Below are 23,810 nucleotides of genomic sequence, written 5' to 3'. Positions count from 1 at the left end.
ACATACCTGACTTTACAATAGTCTGTAGAAATCATAAAGCGACCAATTACAATTCCTTATAATTAATTATATATATGATTGGTGTCTATTCCAGATGATTTTTTTCACCACCCTTTCCTGGAGGCCAGTACATCTATGAAGAAATGTAAGATTGTGTGTGTGAGAGTGTTTATATGGTCACAATATATAATAAGTTTGCATTAATGTTAATGTATTTACTAACATGGACTAAGAATGAATATTTGTACAGCATTTATTAATCACATCTACTAATGCATTATTTCAATCCCAATTCACACTGTTAATGAACTGAGTTAAAATGAAACTATTTTTATCACCAATGACTAATGTTAACAAAGATGAGTAAATACTGTATTAAATGTTTAGTTCATTGTTTGTTGTAGTTAATATATTACCTAACATTAATACAACCTTTTTGGAAAGTGTTACGGTTTATATTTGTAATGTAATAAAATTATGAATACCCGGATGAATACTAAGCTGAAATAAAATAAATGAATGAATAATAAATACATTAAAAAACTAACAAAAATAGTTCATATACTGTGCAGGGAGAGGCAGAAAACTCAGACTTTTACTAAACTATAGAGAAAACAAAAACAACCTATAAAATTAATTAAATATGTTCATGGATTTTTTTTTTATCCCTGTGCTAATTTGCTATGGTTCTGGTTACATTTCCCTTTACATGTGATCATTATTGTTTTAGCATCTCCAGTGCCAGTGCCAGTGCCTGTGCCCACATATCCCAGCTCAGGCTCTGGGAGCTTCAGCAGTGGCTCCTCGACCTCTCGCCTCACTCCTACACAGGTAACACAATGACTAGTTTCATGTAGCCAAACCTTCATGGCCTGGACACTTTTTTGCAGCTTTCATTAGCCAGTGACTGCCCAAAGGCCGTTTGACTGACATATAAACCAAACAATTACAATTACATTTTTTCAGTATCAAGCTTAGAGGTTGGAAAATGAGACGTTGATGTGTGTCTACAATAACAGTCCAGCAGCATTGGCTGTAGTTACAAATCAACTACTTTCTGTAATTAAATGACTAATCCACTGAATAAAAAAGTAAAGTAAGAGATTACTATTTATTTTAGGTAATTGAATTTCTATTAGGAGCTTGCCTTAAATACTGAAAAATAAATAAATTAGTATAGCTTCTGTCTATATGGGGGGGGGTGGAGTATTGAACACAAAGAAAGGGAGCTGTATAAAGGCAGTGAAAGCCCAGACAGCAGCTGAAATCTCTCAGTACTTATTCAGCAACCCTCTGCCCTTCCTCATTGTAAATTAGTATCAGCTGCTTCAACCCAACATCTACATTAGCTGGATGATGAAGATGAAACCATTGTGGCCATCTCAGGAAGACAATGATCCAAAACACAGCCAAGGGAAACTCTCAAATGGTTTCAGAAATGAAAATCAGCTGTAGTTCATTACTTTCTCCTTGTGTCATTCTATTGTATTACATATAACTAATTTTTCTGTTTATTTATTTTTTTGTTAGTTATATTTTCATGTTTGTATTGTTTGGGTTTTTACCAAAATCTGATCTTCAATTCCCTGTCAACAGCTCCTTTAGAAATATTATTCCAGGAAAAAAAACATGACGTGCGGAATACTTTTTTCCCCACTGTATATAAAAACACTTGTTTTAATCTGTAGCAGTATTGCTGATTTATCATCAAGCTACTTTCAAAAACATTTTAAAAGCAGTAATGTATAATAATGTGATTTTATTTATTTATTTTACAGTCTGATACTGAAGCTCCAAAGTCCCTCCCTCAAATGAAACCCACAGAGTCTCCTGGATCCCTGCTGAAAGACTCCTCTTCCTCAGACTCGGATGACTTTGTTATGGTTCCGGCTCAGTTCACCAGTAAGATGAGCCCTCACACTCACTGACCTACTTGAGATTATATAAAAAACCAAACTGCTTTATATGCACAAATGCTCAATGTTATAACTCTTGTAGGTGAGCCAGTTGGTGCAGAAGGGCAGGACAGCTTGATGCGCAGTGGGTAAGTGGCGTTATGCTTTTTCAATACTGCAGTGTTAAAGTGACATGGCCCACACACATAGCATATAGAGTTGCATGCAAAATGCTTCTCATCGTTTCGTGCGACACTCTTGCTAGAAGCATTTAGTTTCAGCACTTACTATAATGGGTTGAATGTATGCCAATATGTGCCATGAATATTCATTTCAAGACAGTAATTTGACCTTTTGACCTGCTAACCATTTTTACGATTCTGTGAAAGCGATGTTTACACATTGAAGAATTTGTGCTGAGAATGAAGGAAGACCTAAAGGTCATGCTAGCAAAATGTGCTTGACGTTTTTTTTAGCGTCTGTTATCAAATACTTCCATGATCTTGTTGTTAAGATGCATATATTTTTACACTACTGTTAAAAAGATGTGGTAATAGTTAAAATGTTTTTTTGAAAAAAAAGTATCTTATGCATGTGCCTGATGAAAAGATGCGTAGGAATATTGTTTATTGTAGTATTTCTTAATTCATTCATTCATTCGTTCATTTTTACGAATTTACGCTTATTTTATTAATAATGCGGTCGCCAAAGCGGAATGAACCGCCAACTTATCCATTATATGTTTTACGCAAGCGGATGCCTTCAGCTGCAACCCATCACTGTGAAAACACCCATACCCGCTCATTCACATTCACATTCACATACAACACACCACACACACACACAACACACACACACACACACACACACACTATACTGCATGTCTTTGGACTGTGGGGAAAACCGGAGCACCCGGAGGAAACCCACTCAAACACGGGGAGAACATGCAAACTCCACACAGAAATGCAACTGACCCAGCTGAGGCTCTAACCAGCGACCTTCTTGCTGTGAGGCGACAGCGCTACCCACTGCGGCGGCCCAATATTTAATCATATCAGTAATATTGTAAAATATTATACAATTAATAATTAATAAATTACTGGTTTCTATTTTTATTTATTTTAACGTGTACAGACAGGTTGCACTAGCAGTGCGTAAGTTTAAACGTAGCCTAGTTGTGACTTAAAGGGACACTAAGTTACAACTTACACACTTCTAAATATGTATGTGTTGCACCACTGAACTTAGTTAAAATGTAACGCTACGTTCCAACTAAATATATACGGCAGCCTCCCCCCATGTATATAGGTAGAAAAGACATAACGGCTAGATTAGTTTATATCGAGGAGCTCACGATCATAATGAAGAATGATCTCCTTCTACTCACAACCTTAATTTCCTCTCAAGTCGTGCATTTTTATTTCGGTTCATGAAAGTAGAGTTTAATTTTCTTCCCAATGTGTATTTTGTGTTTATTGTATCCATCAATTAAAATGAGAATTTCTACACGACTGAGTTTTTCATATTGCTCTTTTCTCTTTCATGAGTAGGATATAAATAAATTCAAGTTTAATGTTTTGATAACTTTGTGCGCGTTCACGGCTTGCAATGCATATGTGTGCGTCGTATGTTATCAGTGAATGACTGTAATTTAATGTGCTATAAAAATTTTATTTTGAATTTACTTTTCATAGGACAGTTATATATAGATGCATCAGTTGCAGAATTTTAACACAGTTTAATGATTTTTATTAGAATTTTATTTTATGTTTTTATTTTTTATTTTATTAAATATTTTATTTTTTATTTTTTATTTAATTTTTTTTTAGATATTACATCATTCGATGCGACTACGCATGTCTTTACAGAGAGCTTATGACCGAATAACTACGTTTTTTTCCAAAGAACATGTGGTGCAACCGAAGTGAGAACAAATTTAGTTACAAACTAGCTATTATTAGTTACTAAAGCCCTAGAGAGGACTTTACATTTAGTTTAGGAAAGAACTTATGAACAGCTCGTGCAACCCTACCATGGTGTACTGGCCAGGTTCTTTAGTTTTCATTTTTTTAATTCTTCTGTTGAACCACAATTCGAAAGCAATATCTGCTTTTTGAAAGGTTTTTTTTATTTATTTACTTTCATTTTTTTATTAATTGCTACTGTTTTCAGTTTCAAGTTATTTTAGTGACTGCTGCAGTTTTTTTTCTGTTTTTTTTGTGGTACCGAACTAACAATGTTGTTCATATTTGTAATTGTTTTGATGTGTTGCTGTGATGGCAAAGCTTTAATATAAAAAGACACTCAAAAAACATTTTTCTAACTCCAATGTTTTGAATGCCAGTTTATATTATACTACGGGACTGACTAACATTGTAAAGCCTGACATGCACTATATAGAGGGTATGCACATTACTAACAGCTGGAGTCAATGCAGTTTTGCCTACTGAGTGGCCATTTGTGCAAAGATTTGTTAACAGCATTAAAATTCCCCCAAAAAACAAGTCAAAAAATGTGAAAAGTTGATGTCATAACTTACAATCCATTATTTTCCATTATATCTGCGATTGGGAGTTAAATTACAGTAGGGATGACAATCATGTTTTATTACAAGTAGTGCTTCATAGCTAATTATAAACAGACAGTTAATGCTGTTTGCCTGGAAAGGGTGAGCCATCTAAATTTTTAACCCTAGGGATTAAGATTGAGATGTCATTTGATTAGCACTGTCACCTCACAGCAACAAGGGTGCTGGTTCGAGTCCCAGCTGGGTCAGTTGGCATTTCTGTGGGGAGTTTGCATGTTTCCTCCGGGTGCTCCGGTTTCCCCCACAGTCCAAAGACATGTGCTATAGGTGAATTGAATAAACTAAATGGCTGTAGTGTATGTGTGTGAATGTGAGTGTGTGGGTGTTTCCCAGGGTTGCAGCTGGAAGGGCATCCGCTGCGTAAAATGGATAAGTTGACAGTTCATTCTGCTGTGGCGACTCTTGATGAATAAAGGGTCTAAGCCGAAGGAAAATGAATGAATGTCATATGTAGAATTTCATGCATTTTTCTAATATAGGTGAATATGTAGCTCAAATTCAAGTAAAAAAAAAACATGTTAGTTGAAGTGCATGAATGATAATACTCCCATATTTAATACTAAAAATGTATTCCGTTTTTAAATTTATTATTGTGAACATAGTTAATAAATGCTGAATAATAATTATTTATTTTTATTTACTTTTGAATATAAAGTTTTGCTAAAGTTATTTTTACATTAACTTTAAGAACCTGTAAAACATTTCACAGCAAGAAGTTTATGTGTACCCCTGATGAACAGAGGGACTAAGCCAAGGTAAAATGAATGAACGAATGAATGAACTGTCTGTGTATCATTTGCAGAAGTTCATTGCTGGGTGCCACAGCCTGTATGTGTCAAACACCATCGTCCTCTCCTTCTGGCAGAGCCTCCCCGAGACCATCCAGGTACTGATCCGGCAGATTAACAATCATTAATACTGTAGAGACTGTGAAAACAACACACACTCTCTGAAGTTCACATTCAACAATGGCAGTTGTTCATGTATAACCTGAGAGACAGCTGTCTGAGCTCGCATGAATGGATGAGATTGAAAAAAAATCCACCGATCACAGAAGAGAACAAATGGTTGAACTAAATATTAGAACACTTGACATGTCAATCATTCACCTATTTTTTTTTCCTCTTCTTTTTAGGCGTCTAGAGTCATGTGGCAGTAGCTACGCTCAGTCTATTCCTGTGCCAGTGCCAACACAAAAGCACAACTACCAGAGGATGGAGCATAATCTACAAGAGTCTGAAAGGTTGGGTTTATCATCTGACATATTGAGGATGAAGAAAATGCATAAATATTTGCTAGAATGTCCAATTTGTTAACACAACTTCTGCTTTTCTTATTTCAGGACAGCAGCACCTGCGCATCACTGTTGCGCTGATGGATCTCCAGCATGCGGGAGAACCGGTGTGTCTCCAGAATCGGGAGGATCCAGATCGTATTTAACTACCCCACAGGGTAAAGAAACCAGTTCTTTGATGATCTGTTTATGTATTTGTATATTTTCCCTATTGAGGAACAGAGTTTAACAGCAGTTTTTAACAGGAAACTGGAAATAACAGATAGCCATTCAGAATTTGCATATACTGTTTCTGGCATACCCACATGCATCCATTTACATTCAGTTTATGGAAAACTAATTAAGGGACCACTTGATTTGTGGATTTACTGGAAATATTAGCTATATGTTTGAGTAAAATGTTAATAATAATGTAAAAACTGATTACTTTAAGGGTCACGAAACCCCTAAACACATTTTTGAGATGTTGACAGTCATGTATGTCCCACGTTGCTAAAAACACTATTAGGACACATTGGTTGTTTTTGCGTTATTTCAAGCAAAATCTTTTTTTTTGCTTGAAAAGAAATTTTGAAGCTACGTTACGTAGATGAGATCCTTGTGTAAATTCCAGTGTGGAGACTGGATGTCTGTACCGGCGCGTACAACGTGACGTTGTTGAGATTTCATCATTAATTCATGAGAAAGAATTAGTTCGAACCAATCAGCGCGCTCTAATGTGAATAAGGTGTAACTTCATTAATATTCATGATCACTTCGAAGAATGTTTTTACCTGTTACAGTGTTCAGACAGCAGAGAGATGCCATGTTGTATTGCCAACCGTAAATAATACAAGTGGAAGAAGAAGAATTGTTCGGAGACATGGGTCATCAGTTTTGCGTTTATAAATGTGCTGCAATAAAGGTTTTATTTCCATTGTCCCGCAATGAGAATGACTGCTCGCGTGTGGACCCACATTTGTGGATTACAGTAGTCTGCTAACATGAGACAAAAATATGTTGTAAGGAACTATTTTATACCCAGGAGCTTTTCACATCTGCAAATGGTGAAATCCGGATTTAAAAAAGACACGGTTCCAGTTAGTGTTGATTTGTCCTGTCTTTAATGATTTGGTAAATGTGTGATCAGTGCTCTTTGTTTATGTTTATTCAGATGGCAAAGTTAGTTGGTATCGTCAGCAGTACTATTTCAGCTTTTAAAGACATACCTTAGTCTAAATTATTTAGTTACTAAGTTTACAGTACGTTAATATCACTACAATATTATGGACTGAAAGATCGCTGTAAATGCTGCTGTCTGAATGTAAACATGTAAACACTGTAATCAAACTATTACCTGTAGTGTATGATTTTGTGACGGACAGTCTATACGCACACAGCTGTTTGACACTATTCTCTGCACCTACCAAAGTCTCTGTATCTACCAAGAAACGTGGAGTTGCTGTTTTTTTTTTTCTCCCCATTCGGCGCGTGATGTCAAATTCCATTAAAACAACACTTTTCCAGCAGTTCATTCTCGCATCCAAATTCTCGTTTGTCACAGGTGGCATGCATGAAATGTTCCTGAATGAAAGTGAAAGTCCCACATTGCAGTTAAAGTTGACAAATTAAAATGAAACACCCATGAAACCATGTATTACAGGAAACTCCAGAGGAAATGTGGATAGTGTGGTGATGCAATGATGTTAATCGAATTATGTGCTATAACATGTAATGCAGGATCCTGAAAGAAACATTAAAAGTAGCTCATAACTAGGCCCACACGGAATATGTGCGCGCAGATTTCTGCAGATTTTTTAGCCCATCGTTAATTTGTTTATTTACATGTGCAAATGTGTGTAAACTTATATTTATTCAGTTTTTCAATTAATTTTAGTTTAATTATTGACTAATATGAAAATGTTTATATGATTATTTACAATACAGTTTGTAAAGTAATATTTTCTGTGTTTTAGTAGATATATTATATGAGAGACTTGCTTTGTTTACCAATAAAGTGAATCTAATTGTATCTGCATTGTAGACGTTAAATAAAGTTAAAAAGCTATTATTTTTTTGTAATGTATTAAGTTTTAGCTATGATGCTCCAAAAATCATTCCGCATAAATCCACAGATTTTTTCCAAAGTTCTCCGGCAGAAATAGCAAAAAATGTCCGCAGATTCTGTCTTAATCATATTATTGTCTATTCAGATTAAGGCAAATAATTTGATTACTGATGTCCATGTAAACTTAGGTCACTGTCTATCTCTCCTGCGTCTGTGTTTGTGTTGCCTTTGTGAAAATCACCTGTAGTTCACTTATTGAAACTCCCTTTTTTCATGCAAACCCTTCCTCTTTAGCCACTCGACACTCCGATAGTCTAACACAACACAACTGGACTCACCCACCCAGAAATAAAAAGCAGGGAACACTTTCCAGAGAAGACACAAACAACTTTTTATTAATATGTTTGCAGTGACTAACAATAATGTGATAAAATGTCATTTTTTGATTACAAGTAATCAAAACGTATATAATAATTTAAAGGTTTAAGTGCAGTTGCTAAATCTAAAACAGATATAAAATGTACCTAAAACTGTAGAGAAAGATTTTTAAAAAAGAAACCACATTTAACCAAGATACGATGTGGATTCTAAACCTGTTTTTATTTATTTTTTCAGTCGGAAGCATTCCTGAAACACCCAGTCAGCCTGAACCTGTTGGCAGCAGGACAGGGTTCATACCATAGGTAAAATATTTTGTTTTACTGTGCACTGTTTTTGTCTTTCTAGACTTTTCATTCTTTTTTTACAACTTGCTCTCTCTCTCTCTTCTTTGTATCTCAGATCAGCAGCCTGGTCAAGTGTCTCCTCTTCACTGACCTCACAGACTTGGACCCAACACTGGCCCAAAGGCTCAGAGCTCATCGCCACAGTCTGGATACCATAGTGCACAGGGTGAGTAACTGAGAAGAAACACCACCCAAAAAACAAAACAACTTTTTTTTGCTCCACCTATATAGAGTAGTAGTACTGGATCTGGGTTTAAAAAAAACCTAGGATTGAAAAAAGTCTTTGTACAGTTTTGTAAAGAATGAACCAAACCAACCAGCTACTGAATCACACATTACACATCTGGATTTAAAGCACAGAAGTCTATGAAATCTGACAAAAAGGCAACGGTTAAAAAACTGTATTCTAATAAGAGATAAAATCAACATGAAATATAATACACTACAGTAATACATGAATATAGTAAATACAGTAATCAAATATGGAACAAACCTAGTCATTTAATGTGTTGATGTGTATGTAGATACTTTTATATTTCAAGTGTACTGAAAAAATATACACAAGTATGTAAGTATTTTTAGAGAGTAGTGCAGCAAACTGTATAATGTCCTTTGTGGTGTTTCATGGGAGTGGGCGGAGCTAAATTCTATTTTGGCACACTTTGATTGATTTGACTCTTTGATTAGGTGGAGTTTTCTGTACAGCCGTATGGGTAAGTAGTTTCTCTGCAAAATTTCCACAGTTTTAGGAATAGTCTGACAGATGGGCTCGACAAAACTTTTACAGTTGTTTAAAATCCTCTGAGCTCACAACAGACTTGTCTTTGTAAATTTTTCAGTTATTTTTAAAAAATTTTTCTATGCAGAAAATGGAGTTTATTCTTACAGAACTTCCTGTTTTTGCTTCCAGAAACACAGATATGTATAGTTCTGTATAGAAGAGGAAGTCATTACTTTTTACATTGACTTTAAAAAAAGGAACTATGTGTAATACATGATGACTTTATTTTAAGAAAATTCAACCAAATATTTGACCAAATATTCTCATATCATTAGATTTGGTATATAGGATATATATAGGTATATATATATATATAGGTATATATACTGTATAGGTATATATATATACTGTTTATCGGAGAGAAGATTTTTTGTCAACACATTTCTAATCATAATAGTTTTAATAACTCATCTCTAATAACTGTTTATTTTGTCTTTGCCATGATGACAGTAAATAATATTTGACTAGATATTTTTCAAGACACTTTTATACAGCTTAAAGTGACATTTAAAGGCTCAACTTGGTTAATTAGGTTAACTAGGCAGGTTAGGGTAATTAGGCAAGTTATTGTATAACGATGGTTTGTTCTGTAGACAATTGGAAAAAAATACATAGCTTAAAGGGGCTAATAATTTTGTGCTTAAAATGGTGTTAAAAAATTTAAAGCTGCTTTTATTCTAGCCAAAATAAAGCAAATAAGACTTTCTCCTGAGGAAAAAAAAATATTATCAGACATACTGTGAGAATTTCCTTGTTCTGTTAAACATCATTTGGGAAAAAAAAAAAAAAAAAGAATAATTAAAAAAATAAAAATTTCAAGGGTGGGGGGGGGGGGGGGGGGGGGCTAATAATTCTGACTTCAACATATACATATACATGCACTATCATTCCAAGTTTGAGCTCTCTGATTTTATTCATTTATATATATGTTTTTTGTAATATTAAGAGGGATTAAACTTAGTTAAAGAAGTGAAAGTAAAGAAATAATGTTGCCAAATATTTATATTAATATAAATGATGTTTTAACTTTTTCACACACACACGCACGCACACACGCACGCGCGCGCATGCATAAACACAAATATTATGCAGATCCTTTGACACTGAAGACTAGAGCACTGATTGGTGAATTTGTTTTCTAAAAATGTATTTAAATAATAAATCAAAATGTTTTTATTATTATTACTATTATACATTTTTTTATTTAATACCAATAGACCCTTTTCACCAGACGTGTTTAACAGTCATCATAATCTTAAATTCTTAAAAGTTTTTAATATATATTATATTATATTATATTATATTATATTATATTATATTATATTATATTATATTATATTATATTATATTATATTAATATGCACATTTATATGCATTTATGAATGTATTATATCATCTTTGCGTCAAATTACAGAAAACAAATTACAGCTTATGCGAGGTGTTTCTAATTCAGCGTCTATTGGCCTGAGAGTAAATTTAAAGTTATTCTCTCCTCTGGCTGCCGTCATCTGTCTTGCACAATTTTTTTTTCCTTTTTCTGAAAGTCTTTAAAACACCATTATGGAGTTTTTCCTTTTATTGTTTTCCGCAAATAGAATAGTGAAATTTGTTGTACTCTCCGATTCACTGTGCTCTAAATTACCAGCTATGACAACTTCCGTACTCAGAAACCGGAATGTGAATAGCGTTCTCTATGCTTGGGGTTGGACACATCGAAAGATTTAATAAAAATACCTATCATAATCTTCTAACCTATAGTGCAATTTACATATTACTTTACAATCTACAACACCTTCATTGCAAATACGACTCTTTTTTTTCAGTGGGATTTGTGTCGGCGTCCCAGCTTTGGTCAAAACTCCAAATGCAGCACTGCTTCAGCGAGGCCTCACCACCCGAACCACGACCATGTGTGACCTGAAAGATCTGGCACAGTATCCTGCTCGGTCGGCGCCTCGGGTGCCGCTTCTCAGCCAGCAGAAAGAAGAGACACCGTCAAAAGGTAGTAGTCAACAACATGGCTTCCATTCAGGGTCAAGAAATCTCGTGAAGCGTTAGCGATGATCATATATCTGATAATCAGCGCTGTAAGTTTGTTCCCTAGAGCCATGTTTGTGGGTCATTTGTGTTGTAGGTCAGTGAGTACCGGCCGTCTCTCTGATAAACTGCTGAAGGCTGTGTTTGGACCTCAGCTTGACAGAGGCAGCTGTGAGAGCTTAAATTCAGAGAAACCCATGGATACAACTGGTATGAGCTCACACTAACAGTGATCTTAGATGTGTCATTTATTAACAATAAGAAGAATAGTGATTAGTAAAATACTAATTCATAATATTGTTTTGCTTTTTATTTTGTAATAGTAAACAATTACAATATTTTTTTTATTGTTATTATTGTTACTACTACCATTACAACTAGACAAATGATATAATTAATTATAATTATTATTAATATTTATATTAATAACAGTAACTGCAGTAACTTATAATAATAACAGTTGTTGTGCTAGATATGTTATTACAGTATTTACAATATTTAAACAAATAATTTTGTTTTTGTTTTTAATAATAGAATAATAATTTAATAAAAAATAAATTAATAATTATTATTATTTATTATTAATATTATTATGATTATGATTATCATTATAGGCATAGTGATATACAAGAAATACTTTTAGATGATTGTCTATTTTTTTTATTATTAGTAGTAAATCGTTATATAAAATGAAGTTGGGAATACTTATCGTATATATTTTTTATTTTGAAATTATGAAAAATTGCCATTTTTTTTATTTTGTTTATTATTGTTATTGTTATTACTGCTACTACTACCAGTCAAATGATAGTATTACATTTAAATATATAATAATTTTATTAAATAATCATCATCATTATTTGTAGTAATAATAATAATCATAAACATCATAATTGTTTATTTATTGTAATGCTCATTGTTGTTATGCTTGACCTATTTTTACAATATTTAAAATATTTAGACAAAATATTGCAACATTTATTTGTATAATATTTTAGCAAATGCTTTGTGGTGTGTATTATTAATCATTAATAACATTGGTAATATTGTGCATTATTAGGGTAACACTTTATTTTGATGGTCCGTTTGAGTATTAGTTGACTGTCTGCTTAATATCTGCTGATACTGACATTCATCAGACATTTAACTGACTATAAGAAACTTTGCAAGAACATGTCAATTTACACTAACCCTAAACCCAACCCTAGCCCCAACAGTCTACTTATAATCTAATGAGAATAATGAGAATCTAATTATTATCAATAATAATATTATTATAGCCATAATGATTATTAGTAAAATGTTGTTATTATTAAATCAAGTTATGGAAATTTCTTTTAAGGTGTATTTTTTTGTATTTGAACTCTCTTAAATATCAAACTACCTGCACAGTTACACCACTTTGTTGTTTAACGTTTATGTTTAAGCTAAAACTGTTACCGCTCCAATTATTTTGTTATAAAACAATTTTTTAAGTTTGATATTATTATATTTATATTATAATTATGTTATTATTATTCATTTTTTTAAATAGTCATTATAGATCAAATAGGTCAAATCCTTTTCTAAAACTGCTGCATAAATACAATTTTGTCCTGATTTCTCCAGCGCCTCCTTGTGGCAGTGATGGCTCTGACAGTCCTGCTGGAGTCGTGTTCATGCTGGGCTCTCCTGAATATGGACACACTCCTCCTCATGCTAGACACAGACGCTTCTCAGGTGACACTTTCATTATTTAACATAAGATGTAAACACAAGTATTGCATTTGCATGTTGTTGTTTCTGTTAGATTTGTCTTTAATCTGTTTTTTGTTCTGTTGAAGTTGGTGCTCCTTGCTCTACCAGTCCTGGCTGGACCTACGGCTCTCCTGAAAGCCTGCGCTATGGTTACACAGACACCATGGCAACAAACCTGCAAGAGAATGTGACATTTGTGCCACCTGAACTGCCAGAGGAGACATTAATGGAGGTATAATAAATGGCCTATACATTATGTATGAGAATACTATAGTGGGTCATTATCATAATAAAAGTCGACAGTGTGCTCAAGATCCTCTCATGTTATTATAAAAGCATAAAAAGGAGAGTACATGCTTAAACTATGGCAGATTACCAGCACTACTCATGATTATTTACACCTTTGGGATGAATTACTTGTTGTATCCCTCATTTGTTTGATGGTTTGGAAAAAAAAATTGCAACCTAATCTAAATACTTTAATCTAAAAGTTTGCAATTTAATCTAATGTTTATTATATCTTTCTAGTTTTTTTTTTTTGCTATTGTACGATGCAAGGACCTTTGAAAATGCTGAAATCCCAGTTATTTCATGACCACCTGCTAAATCAATGGAAATGGAATACTGGTTTTAGACCAAGTCATTTTTTTACATGATAACCCCAATAATGAGGCACAAACTAGCACAAATTAGGATAATTACATTAAATTAAAACAAAACAAAAAAACATGAGTAACCTACAGCATCTGAAATACAATTTTAATTTAATTTAATTTAATTTAATTTAATTTAATTTAATTTAATTTAATTTAATTTAATTTAATTTATTTTAATGTAATTTAATTTTGTTTTGTTTTATAAAAAAGCACATACGTTTGCAATGTCTATTTTTAATGTAATGAGGCGTTTTTTATTTGGAGAGACTTTGAAGGAGTTGTTCTTAAATGTAAATCAAAACTAAGTGTTTTTTTTTATTATTATTATTAGTTTAGGTTTTTTTCTATGTCTTGTGCATGTATTAGAACAGAAAATGTTATCAGGTTTTGATAACATTGAACCTTAAATGAAATTACCTATGAAATAACCATTGTGACTTATATGACAGTAAATTAAAGTATTTTATTTTATTATTTTACCTTATAGACCGTTCTGAGGGATGTAAACAACAACAATGGTCCCAAAATATTTCCTGTTTTTAATTTCTACAGCTTCTAAGAATCCAAAAAGAGCCATATATTGATAAAAAAGTTTATTATAGCAGCTTTTTTAACATTAAGTTATGATTGAATTGCCTCTTGTTACAGTTATGGTAATAGTTTGATAACAAGCAGGAAATGTTTATGGGCCAATGACATGACCACGTTGAAATGGTCTATATGGCAATAAACAGTAAAAAGTATTTTATTTTATTTTACCTTTTATGGCAACAACCTAAATTATTATTATTATTATTATATAGCAATAAACTAAAGTATTTTATTTTGTTTTATTTTTTTTATTTTTTACCTTATATGGCAGAGTCAACCCCCTAGTTTTTCACAATTCCGCAATTGCTGAATCCAACGCAAAATCAGCAAAACTCGCAAATTTTTACTATCCTGCTAAATTCTTAAATTAAACGCAAAATAATTGCAAAAAAATGTAAATAATTTTAAAACATCAAATTCTAAACCATATAATCAAATCATATTTATTTCAGTTTGCAATAAATTGGTTTTCATGATAGGCGTTGCACACGCAGCGCATGTGATGTTTTAGACTGTCTCTCGAAAAATACGTCTCACCTGCGCCCTCTCAATCCAAACATTACATGGAGGGGGGAATATTTTGCAGCCTGTGCAGAAAGCAGATACGGATGAAGCGCGAGTGATTTACATGAAGTCAATGCAAAGATAGGATTAGACATCCTGTGGTGCAATTGGCCGTTTTGTTTGTTTGATGTGCTTCAGACTGCAAAAGAAAGTGGGAGAAAAATCTAACAAATGGAGCAATGGAACAGACAGAAAAGCAAGCAGCTTACAATGATGGTGATTGGTTCAAGGATGACAGCTACTGGACGTGACTGAATTGAAGGACATTATTTGGCTTTACATGTATGGCTGGTATTACGTTAAATTGATAAATGATTTCGTTTAACTCTTTTACTGCAGTTAACAAGAGAAAACGCTTTCCTGCCATTGACGGGTTTTATGGTAATCCGTGTTTTAGGTGTATTACGGTAGGGAAAGCCCTAACGCAAGTCCTGTGTGAGGTACATGATGTCAGATGATCCGGGAGTGAAATCTGAGAGAGGGAAAGTAAGAATGTGGATAAAAATAAGAGTTATACAACCCTCCTTTGGCTTAATCCCAACTGTTTTAGATCTTGTCTTGACAAGAGACCAAAATAAAGAAGCTTTGTTGTCCGCAAATTTCAGGGAATTACTACCACAAAATCAGTCTTTTTTTTATCACAAAACAAATCGTGAAAAACTAGGGAGTCTGATATGGCAATTAACTAAAGTATTTTGTTTTATTTTGTTTCATTAGTTTTTTTTTCCATTTATTATTTTTTATTTTATTTATTTTCATACCACTTAAGTGGATGCAATGTATTTCATTATGCTGGTGTTCTTGGTGAGAACAGCACCAAGTGTCATGCCTGCTAGTAGAACTAATGTATTGATTTTTATGATCTGATGTCATTTTTTTCATCACCACAGGAGGGACATACAGACTTGCTGAGCCAACTGCGCTTCGTTTTAGCCTTTTCCCATTGCATCACAGAGCTCGCTGGAACAAAGGACAGCGGGACTGGAAGAAATGTGCCACCTGATGCTTCACTTTTAGAGCAGAGTGTAGTGGCCGACCAGATCAGTCTGCTGAGCCGAGAGTGGAGGTGAAACACTGCTTAATCGTACACACAAATTACATGTCTCTGATATAAATGTCAAGTACACTGTGGTGACCTGCGTGTGTGTGTGTGTGTGTAGCTCTGCAGAACAATTGGTTCTCTATATGAAATGTGCCGAGCTGCTGTCTTCTGCACTACATACAGCGATGGCTGGCATCAAAGAAGGAAAACTCTACCCATCAGGATCTGTGAAACAAGGTAAACCACACGCTCAGCTGAAAGCTGTGACACAAAAAGATGATGTCAAAGAACTGGTAGCAGGGTTTACATTCTAACTTAAGTTATTTAACTAAAGTAAAATCTCCTCAATCGCATAGATGGAGTTCCTCTTTAGTGTTTTGACTTTTAACAGTGACATTTACATTACACTGGACTGAACTAAGTTGAACTTCAACTGTGACAAATGAACTGAATCAGTTTTCATTCACGAGACTTTATTTGTCAAGCTGCTTTAACACAGTCTACACTGTAAAAAATGCTGTTGAAAAATAGATGTTTGAATTGAATTCAAAGTTTGGAAAAACTAAAGAAAAAAAAAAGGAAATAATAGATTAAGTTCTTTTAGTGGCTGAAGGAGGTGTTGGTTACCCACAGTAGTAATCGAAGAACCAGAAATGGTCAATTAGTAGCATTGGTTAATGTTAGCGACATCATAATTTATTCACAAAATTCATTTCCACTAAGTCAAAAACATTTAAGCAACTGTAAAAAGTTTTTTTTTGTAATTATAAAGATTTTATAGGAATAACTTTTTACAGAGGCAATAATTAAAGAGATGGTTGACCCAAAAATGAAAATTACTTATATACACACTCATGTGGGTCTAAAGCAGGGGTGCACAAATTTTTTCTTATGAAGGGTGAAAAACCAAACATGATTGAGGCCGAAGGTAAATAGATGCCATGAGTGGTTTCCTAATTTATTTAATAGAATGTTAAAATAGCTAGAACACATTGCTTTATATTAACTAATACAGTATATGTTACATTTTATAATGAACTTACTACTAATCACAGTTCAAAACAAAAACATATATAACAGAATAGTTACACTAGTTTTTGCCTTAATTTGCTCACCGATGTCTTCTGCATAGTCCTTTATCCGTTGAGTGACATTATTACTTTTGAAAAATGTGATTTATTTACAACTCTTAAATAATTTCAGTTTGCCTTTTTGTAGCTCAGCAATAAAACAAACAAACAAACAGGTTTCGTCAAATTACAAATGATCTCTTTGAAGACATTCACACCAACCCTCTCCATCCTTCACACTCTCTTCTCAAATGGAATGGTGGCCAAATCAAAGGTTACAATGGGCCAACTTTGCCCTACGTTGAGCATCTCAGGTCTAAGGCTTACTTTTTGTTGAACACAAAAAATATATTTTGAAGAATGTTGGAAACTGGTAGCCATTGACTATTGAAAATTAGGAAAAAACGAGGGAAATCAATAGCTACCTGTTTCCAACATTCTTCGAAATATCTTCTTTTGTATTCAACATGGAAAGGAAACTTTTATGGTAGAATTGTCGCTTTTGAGTGAACTATGCCTTAAAAGCAACATTAAAACAGTAATAAAACATATTAAAACAGTCATTTAAACCCTAGCTTGTGTTGCCTCTTCACATCCGCTGCGTCTCTGCCAATTTTTTAGCTTTTAAATGTGTAAACATGTTTACACATACAGTAAAATAGTAATGTTATGAAATATTATTCAAATGAATCCTGTTTTTGCTTAATCTTGTGATGGCAAAGCTACGTTTTCATTAACATTACTTAAATCTTTAATGTGACAATGTGACTTCAGAAATTGTTATTATGCAGATTTGGTATACAGTAATGATTTATTATATTATATATTATATTATATTATATTATATTATATTATATATTTATTATTAATTATATATATTATATTACATTACATTATATTATATTTTATTACATTATATTATATATATTATTTATATTATACATTATATATATATTTTATTAATATATTACATTATATTATATTATATTTTATTATATTATATTATATTATATTATATTATATTATATTACATTATATTACATTATATTATATTATATTTTATTATATTATATTATCTTATATTATATTATATTACATTACATTACCTTATATTATATTACATTATATTACATTACATTACATTACATTACATTACATTACATTACATTTTATTATATTATATTATATTTATTATATTTATTATATTACATTATATTATATTATATGATGTTTAAAACAAATGTCTATTTCTAGAAACTGTTCTACATTTTATTCAGAAATCTTCATGGGAAAATGTTATAACAATATAAATGTATTTTACTGTCTTTATGAGACCTTAATTTGAGACCGTTATTCTGATTAGCATGTTGTGTGTGTTGCTCTTGCAGTGGGTGGCGTGAAGCCTGAAATGAGATGTATAAGGAGTGTGTGAACTCCTGGCCGTTCTCTGACTGCGAAACTCCAGCTCTTCTTCAGCAGCAAACAGAGACTGATTGGACCGGAATGAACAGCAATCACTGCTTGAGAGGCTCATTCTACACATACACTATTCCAGATGGTAAGAACACACACTATAGTGTGTTTCTTATTTAAAGAGAAACGTGTATCATGTTTACAGATTCTGATGTTTCTCCTCTGTATGTGATCAGGTACAGACGGCCGCACTAGACGAGATGTTTCATCATGGAGAGAAAGCTCTTTAGAGAGATACCACAAGGCCTTACTGCTGATGGAGGGCCTGTCCTTGATATTACAGAGCCTGCAGACCTAAACAATGTCAACAAATGTAAGTATGATACAAACATACTAGTGTTCAAATGGATGGGGGTCTTTTTTCTTGAAATAAAGCAAACACTTAAACATTAAAATGTATTAAAGAAACAGGATGTAATATTCACCACTAGAGGGTGCATATTCACAATAAACAAATGTGTGGTTTGATGACACCCTGACTGTTGATAATAGACCCTTTTTTACAATGACTTCACTGACTTCCTGTATCAGCAGTGAATATTTAGTTTCGGTCATACCTTTGAATTAATGGGAGACAACTGAAAAATAACATTGCATGTGTGATTTAAGACTATTACAGTATCGGGCATGTGTCCAAAATGTTTCTCTTTCAATACTGAGCGCTTTCCTGAGTTTGAAAATCCTATCTTTAGGTTATTAAGAATAGGATAGGTTTATTGTTTATCATGGAAAATATGTTTGCTACCTTTCACTTATTAATTAAGTTAATTTCCCCTCGACTAATGGGAGATTTTTACTTGATGCTCATCATCATCAATCATCACGATTTAATGATTTCTTATAATTCATTTATTGTTTTGTTCAGTTTCTCCATTTAAATGAATTAAGACAGGGTCCTACCGCCACCTACTGGGTGGATTTAATATTAGTATTACCTTTTAATTACAATGTTACAAATAAATTCATAATCTAATAATACTGAAATTAAAATGTAGTCTGGGTTTTGTTTTATTTTGCTTTTTCTTGCAATTGTAAATTTTATAATGATTTTGTTTGATTATTAAGAGATACATACAAAATTGTTATTCTAATTTATTTAATTTGAATATTAAATAGACTTAAATGTTTATGTTCATAAATAAAATGCCTGTATAGGAAAAAAAATGGTAGAGAAGTGAGCAGTAGAGAATAATGTGCTCACGAATCAGCTGTCCGCTGTAAACAACCCAGAGTGAAACACCACAAGTTTTATTTATTACTTGTTCTTTAGGACACAAAAAAAATACATTTGACATAAAAGAAAAAATGTTCAGCACCCGTATCAACATCTGAAATCTTTATTTGACAAATGTTGACAAGTATATACCAACTTCATCTGCAGCAAAGACAGCAATACAAAGCATTAGACTCTGTTTAAAGTCCTATTTTCTTGGTTCATGTGGAAGTCTAAATGATCTGTACAATTTTTTTTTTAAATGTCAGACATCTCAACTTGAATGCAGACGACAGAAAATCATCTAACCGCATCTGTAGTAAATATACAGCTGACTGGGAGTTTCTTTTAAGCAGCTTTTAACCTTTATTTTGAAGTGTCTTATCGGAACGTTCAACAAGAGTACAAATACACACAGAAAAAGGTTTAAAATCCTATAACAATAAAAAGAGACAACAGAACAAAGCAAAACAAAAAGAGAAATGAAATAATCCCAGGCGTAATGTAAATTATAAATTACATTAGAATATTTTAAATCTATCACAAAACATGATCACAGTGATATATAAAAGGTCATATAGAAATACAGTCAGATGGGTATTATAGAAACGCAACAATACTGTAAGATTCACATAGTGTTATTGATTTTAAAGCTTTTACATTGCTGTAGGTCGAGATTGTATCCAAGTAATATTTCAAATCTTTACAAAAATAAGAAACAGAGGCTTTTACAGACAAAAATGTGCAATTATGTATGGGAGTTCTGTGGAGGGGGAACTAACGATACACCTGCATGGAGGTCATGTGAAAAGGGTCTATGTAATCAGCAAAATACAGCTGAAGTCAGAATTATTAGCCCCGCTGAATTATTAGCCCCTCTTTTATTTTTTCCCCCCAATTTCTGTTTAACAAAAAGAAGATTTTTTTCAACACATTTGCTATACATATAGTTTTATAACTCATTTCTAATAACTGATTTATTTATCTTTGCCATGATGACAGTAAATGGTATTTACTAGATATTTTTAAGATGCTTCTATACAGCTTAAAGTGACATTTAAGGCTTACTAGGTTAATTAGGTTAACTAGGCAAGTTAGGGTATTAGGCAAGTTATTGTATAATGATGGTTTGTTCTGTAGACAGTCGAAAAAAATATATAGCTTAAAGGGGCTAATAATTTTGACCTTTAAAATGGTTCATAATAAATTAAAAACTGCTTTTATTCTAGCCGAAATTAAAACAAATAAGACTTTCTCCAGAAGAAAAAATATTATCAGACATACTGTGAAAATTTCCTTGCTCTGTTTAACATCATTTGGGAATATTTAAAGAAAAAAAAAAAAAAAACAATCAAAGGGGGGGGCTAATAATTCTGACTTTAACTGTATATAACACATATAAAAATATTATAATGTTAAAATATAAATTAAATACATTTGGATTATTTCAAATATGAAAAGTTCATATTACAGTTTCTACAAAAAGAAAGTAAACATTATTTAGAAGAATTGCACCAAATCGTCGTGATTTGAAGATTGAACCACTCATTCATCTTCATCATATTAATGTAATGTTGGCTTCCTCTTTAAAAGTTTTAAATGAAAAACTTGAAGTGGAGGGACAGGAATCTCTCAGATTTTATTAAAAATATCTTCATTTGTGTTATGATAAAAAGAAACAAAAGTCTTAAGGATTTGGAACAACATGAGTTTTTATTTAAGGGGTGAACTAATCCTCATAGTTAAAAAGCTTTATATCATGGGTCTCAAACTCAATTCCTGGAAGGCCGCAGCTCTGCAGTTTTGCTCCAACCCTAATCAAACACAGCTGATCCAACTAATCAAGGTGTTCAAGACTACCAGAGACTATTAAGCAAGTGTGTGTTGGAGGTGGTTGGAGCTAAAATCTGCAGAGCTGTGGCCCTCCAAAAATTGAGACCACTGCTCTATATTCATCTCATCTCTGATGTGCATGTATTTGTTATGTCTGTAGGTAAACAGTGTATCGAGCGACGGCTCTGTTCCCTCCAAGCCAAAGGATGTGTGTGATGAACACTTGTTCTTCATCTGCATCAAACACACAACATCTACTTCTCATTTCATCCCAGCTGCCTTTGAAATCCTGTCAAATGACAAACCCACCCACTCACTCACTCTTTCAAACTACACTTGGCTTCCAAAGTCCAAAAACAAACCAGACTTTTTCACAATGGACAGAAATAAAATCTCTAATTGAGATTAGAGAGAGACTCGGACATCTCATTTGTTGGCTTTAATATAACATCGAGCGATCGTTCATCATCGGCTGAATGGCTGTGTGAACATTTCAACCTTTGATCCCACACCAGTTTGCGATGGCACTTCTCTAAACGTGACTTTAATCTTAGTTTTATAATGTTAAGCCGGTGTTGAAGTCTAAATGAGCAACAGCCTGGATTTTCAATCAATCAAACAATACAAGCTAAAGCATGAGTGTAGCCTTAGTCTGATGAAGTTACATGGAACGATCCTGTGTATGACGGACTTCTCCTGCATGATTTTGAGGAAATGATCATTAATTCTTATATGATCATTCTACTTTGAGATCTTAGTGACCGCCGTTATTCAAATAGCAGCCGGTTGTGTGTATGTGTTGTGTTCAGTGTTACACTACAGCTCTAATGTGGCAATTGACCAAAACTGTGGCAAACCTTTTGCAGATCTACTGATAAAGATGGTCAGTTTCATATGTCGTCGTATGAAGATGGAAGAAATACTTGAGATCGTATCAGGTGAACTGTTATACTGCTATTCGTGTGTATGTAAAGCAGCAAAGCACTTTATGAACCCATTTGCCTTCTGGATGCCTGAAAAAAAAAACACTGCAGAAGACGCAATGGCTGGTTTTAGTTTATTAACACCTGGAATTGAAAGGAAATGCAATTAGACAATCGTCTGTAGCTTGTGTGTAGCCGTTTTCTGTTTTAGCTGTCAGATTGAACGTTTTAGTTTCGGTTTGCTTTAGAATGATGCACATTCTGCTGGAACGACTTTGGTTTGACTTCGTAGTGCCTTAAATTAATACGTTTTATATCACTGGACAATCGAAACAAATCTGAGACTTGCATCCAGCATTTTCGTATCTTAGCTGTTCATTGCTTGCACTATTTGCATTTTCCAGTGATGGTAAGGTGTTTTTGTGTGTGTTTTTTTTAACTTTGTTGAAAACATGGTTTCACATCAAGGTGTTTTTAAGACATTTACTTAGAATTGTGTGTGGTAGAATGATTGTGATGGATGCACGTGAGAGTTTTTAAAATAATAGTGATGTTGAATTGAGGAAAGGAACTGTTTTGTATATGCGGTTACAGTATTTATGATGTGCTCTCTGATATTGTCGTCTTTTTATTCCCGTTTGCAGAAGCCAAAATTTAAAATAAGTGCAAAATGCATGTGGTTTGGGTGTGTGTACATAAATAAATTTCACTTTTATATTTACCCTGTGGTGTGTTCGTTCATTCATTTTTCTTTAGCTTAGTCCTTTTATTCATCAGGGGTCGCCACAGTGGAATGAACCGCCAACTTATCCAGCATATGTTTTATGCAGCGAATTCCCTTCCAGCTGCAACCCTGTACTGGGAAACACCTATACACTCCTTTTCACACACATACACTATGGACAATTTAGTATATTTAATTCACCTATAGCATTTCGTCAACTTAGAATTATAGGGCTCTATCTGACATTTTCGCCACAGCAGAATGAACCGCCAACTTATCCAGCATATGTTTTACGCATAGGATGCCTTTCCAGCTGCAACTCATCACTGGGAAACACCCATACAGACTCAATCACACAAATACACTATTGCCAATTTTAGCTTACACAATTCACCTATACCTGTGCATGTGTTTGGACTGTGGGGGAAACTGGAGCACCCGGAGGAAACGCAAACACAGGGAGAACATGCAAACTCCACACAGAAATGGCAACTGATCCAGTTGTGGCTCGAACCAGCAACCTTCTTGCTGTGAGGCAATTGTGCTACCCACTGCGCCACCGCATAGCCGACATTGAGATGAAATGTTACATTTTACATTGTTAAAAAAAGAAATGAA

At 33.3% G+C, this 23,810-nt stretch overlaps 1 protein-coding gene across 1 annotated transcript in view; it reads left to right on the top strand.

Annotated features, from left to right (window-relative positions):
* ulk1a (unc-51 like autophagy activating kinase 1a) overlaps positions 1-23,189 on the top strand; it is a 43,884-nt gene extending 20,695 nt beyond the window's left edge. Inside the window, 22 exon segments of the mRNA XM_056464312.1 lie at positions 95-145; positions 731-831; positions 1,779-1,902; positions 1,999-2,044; positions 5,285-5,368; positions 5,618-5,725; positions 5,825-5,934; positions 8,439-8,498; positions 8,595-8,628; positions 8,630-8,714; positions 11,153-11,185; positions 11,187-11,295; positions 11,298-11,331; positions 11,464-11,576; positions 12,975-13,085; positions 13,190-13,335; positions 15,805-15,980; positions 16,075-16,249; positions 18,676-18,714; positions 18,717-18,771; positions 18,774-18,812; positions 21,706-23,189. Coding sequence (XP_056320287.1) covers positions 95-145; positions 731-831; positions 1,779-1,902; positions 1,999-2,044; positions 5,285-5,368; positions 5,618-5,725; positions 5,825-5,934; positions 8,439-8,498; positions 8,595-8,628; positions 8,630-8,714; positions 11,153-11,185; positions 11,187-11,295; positions 11,298-11,331; positions 11,464-11,576; positions 12,975-13,085; positions 13,190-13,335; positions 15,805-15,980; positions 16,075-16,249; positions 18,676-18,714; positions 18,717-18,771; positions 18,774-18,812; positions 21,706-21,761 — 1,889 coding nt within the window. The 3' untranslated portion in view covers positions 21,762-23,189.
* Positions 23,190-23,810: the final 621 nt, after the last annotated feature.

The sequence above is a fragment of the Danio aesculapii genome, chromosome 8 (assembly GCF_903798145.1).
Source record: "Danio aesculapii chromosome 8, fDanAes4.1, whole genome shotgun sequence".
NCBI classification, from domain to species: Eukaryota; Metazoa; Chordata; class Actinopteri; order Cypriniformes; family Danionidae; genus Danio; species Danio aesculapii.
The sequence above is the reverse complement of the archived record's forward strand: the minus strand, read 5'-3'. Positions and strand labels throughout refer to the sequence as shown.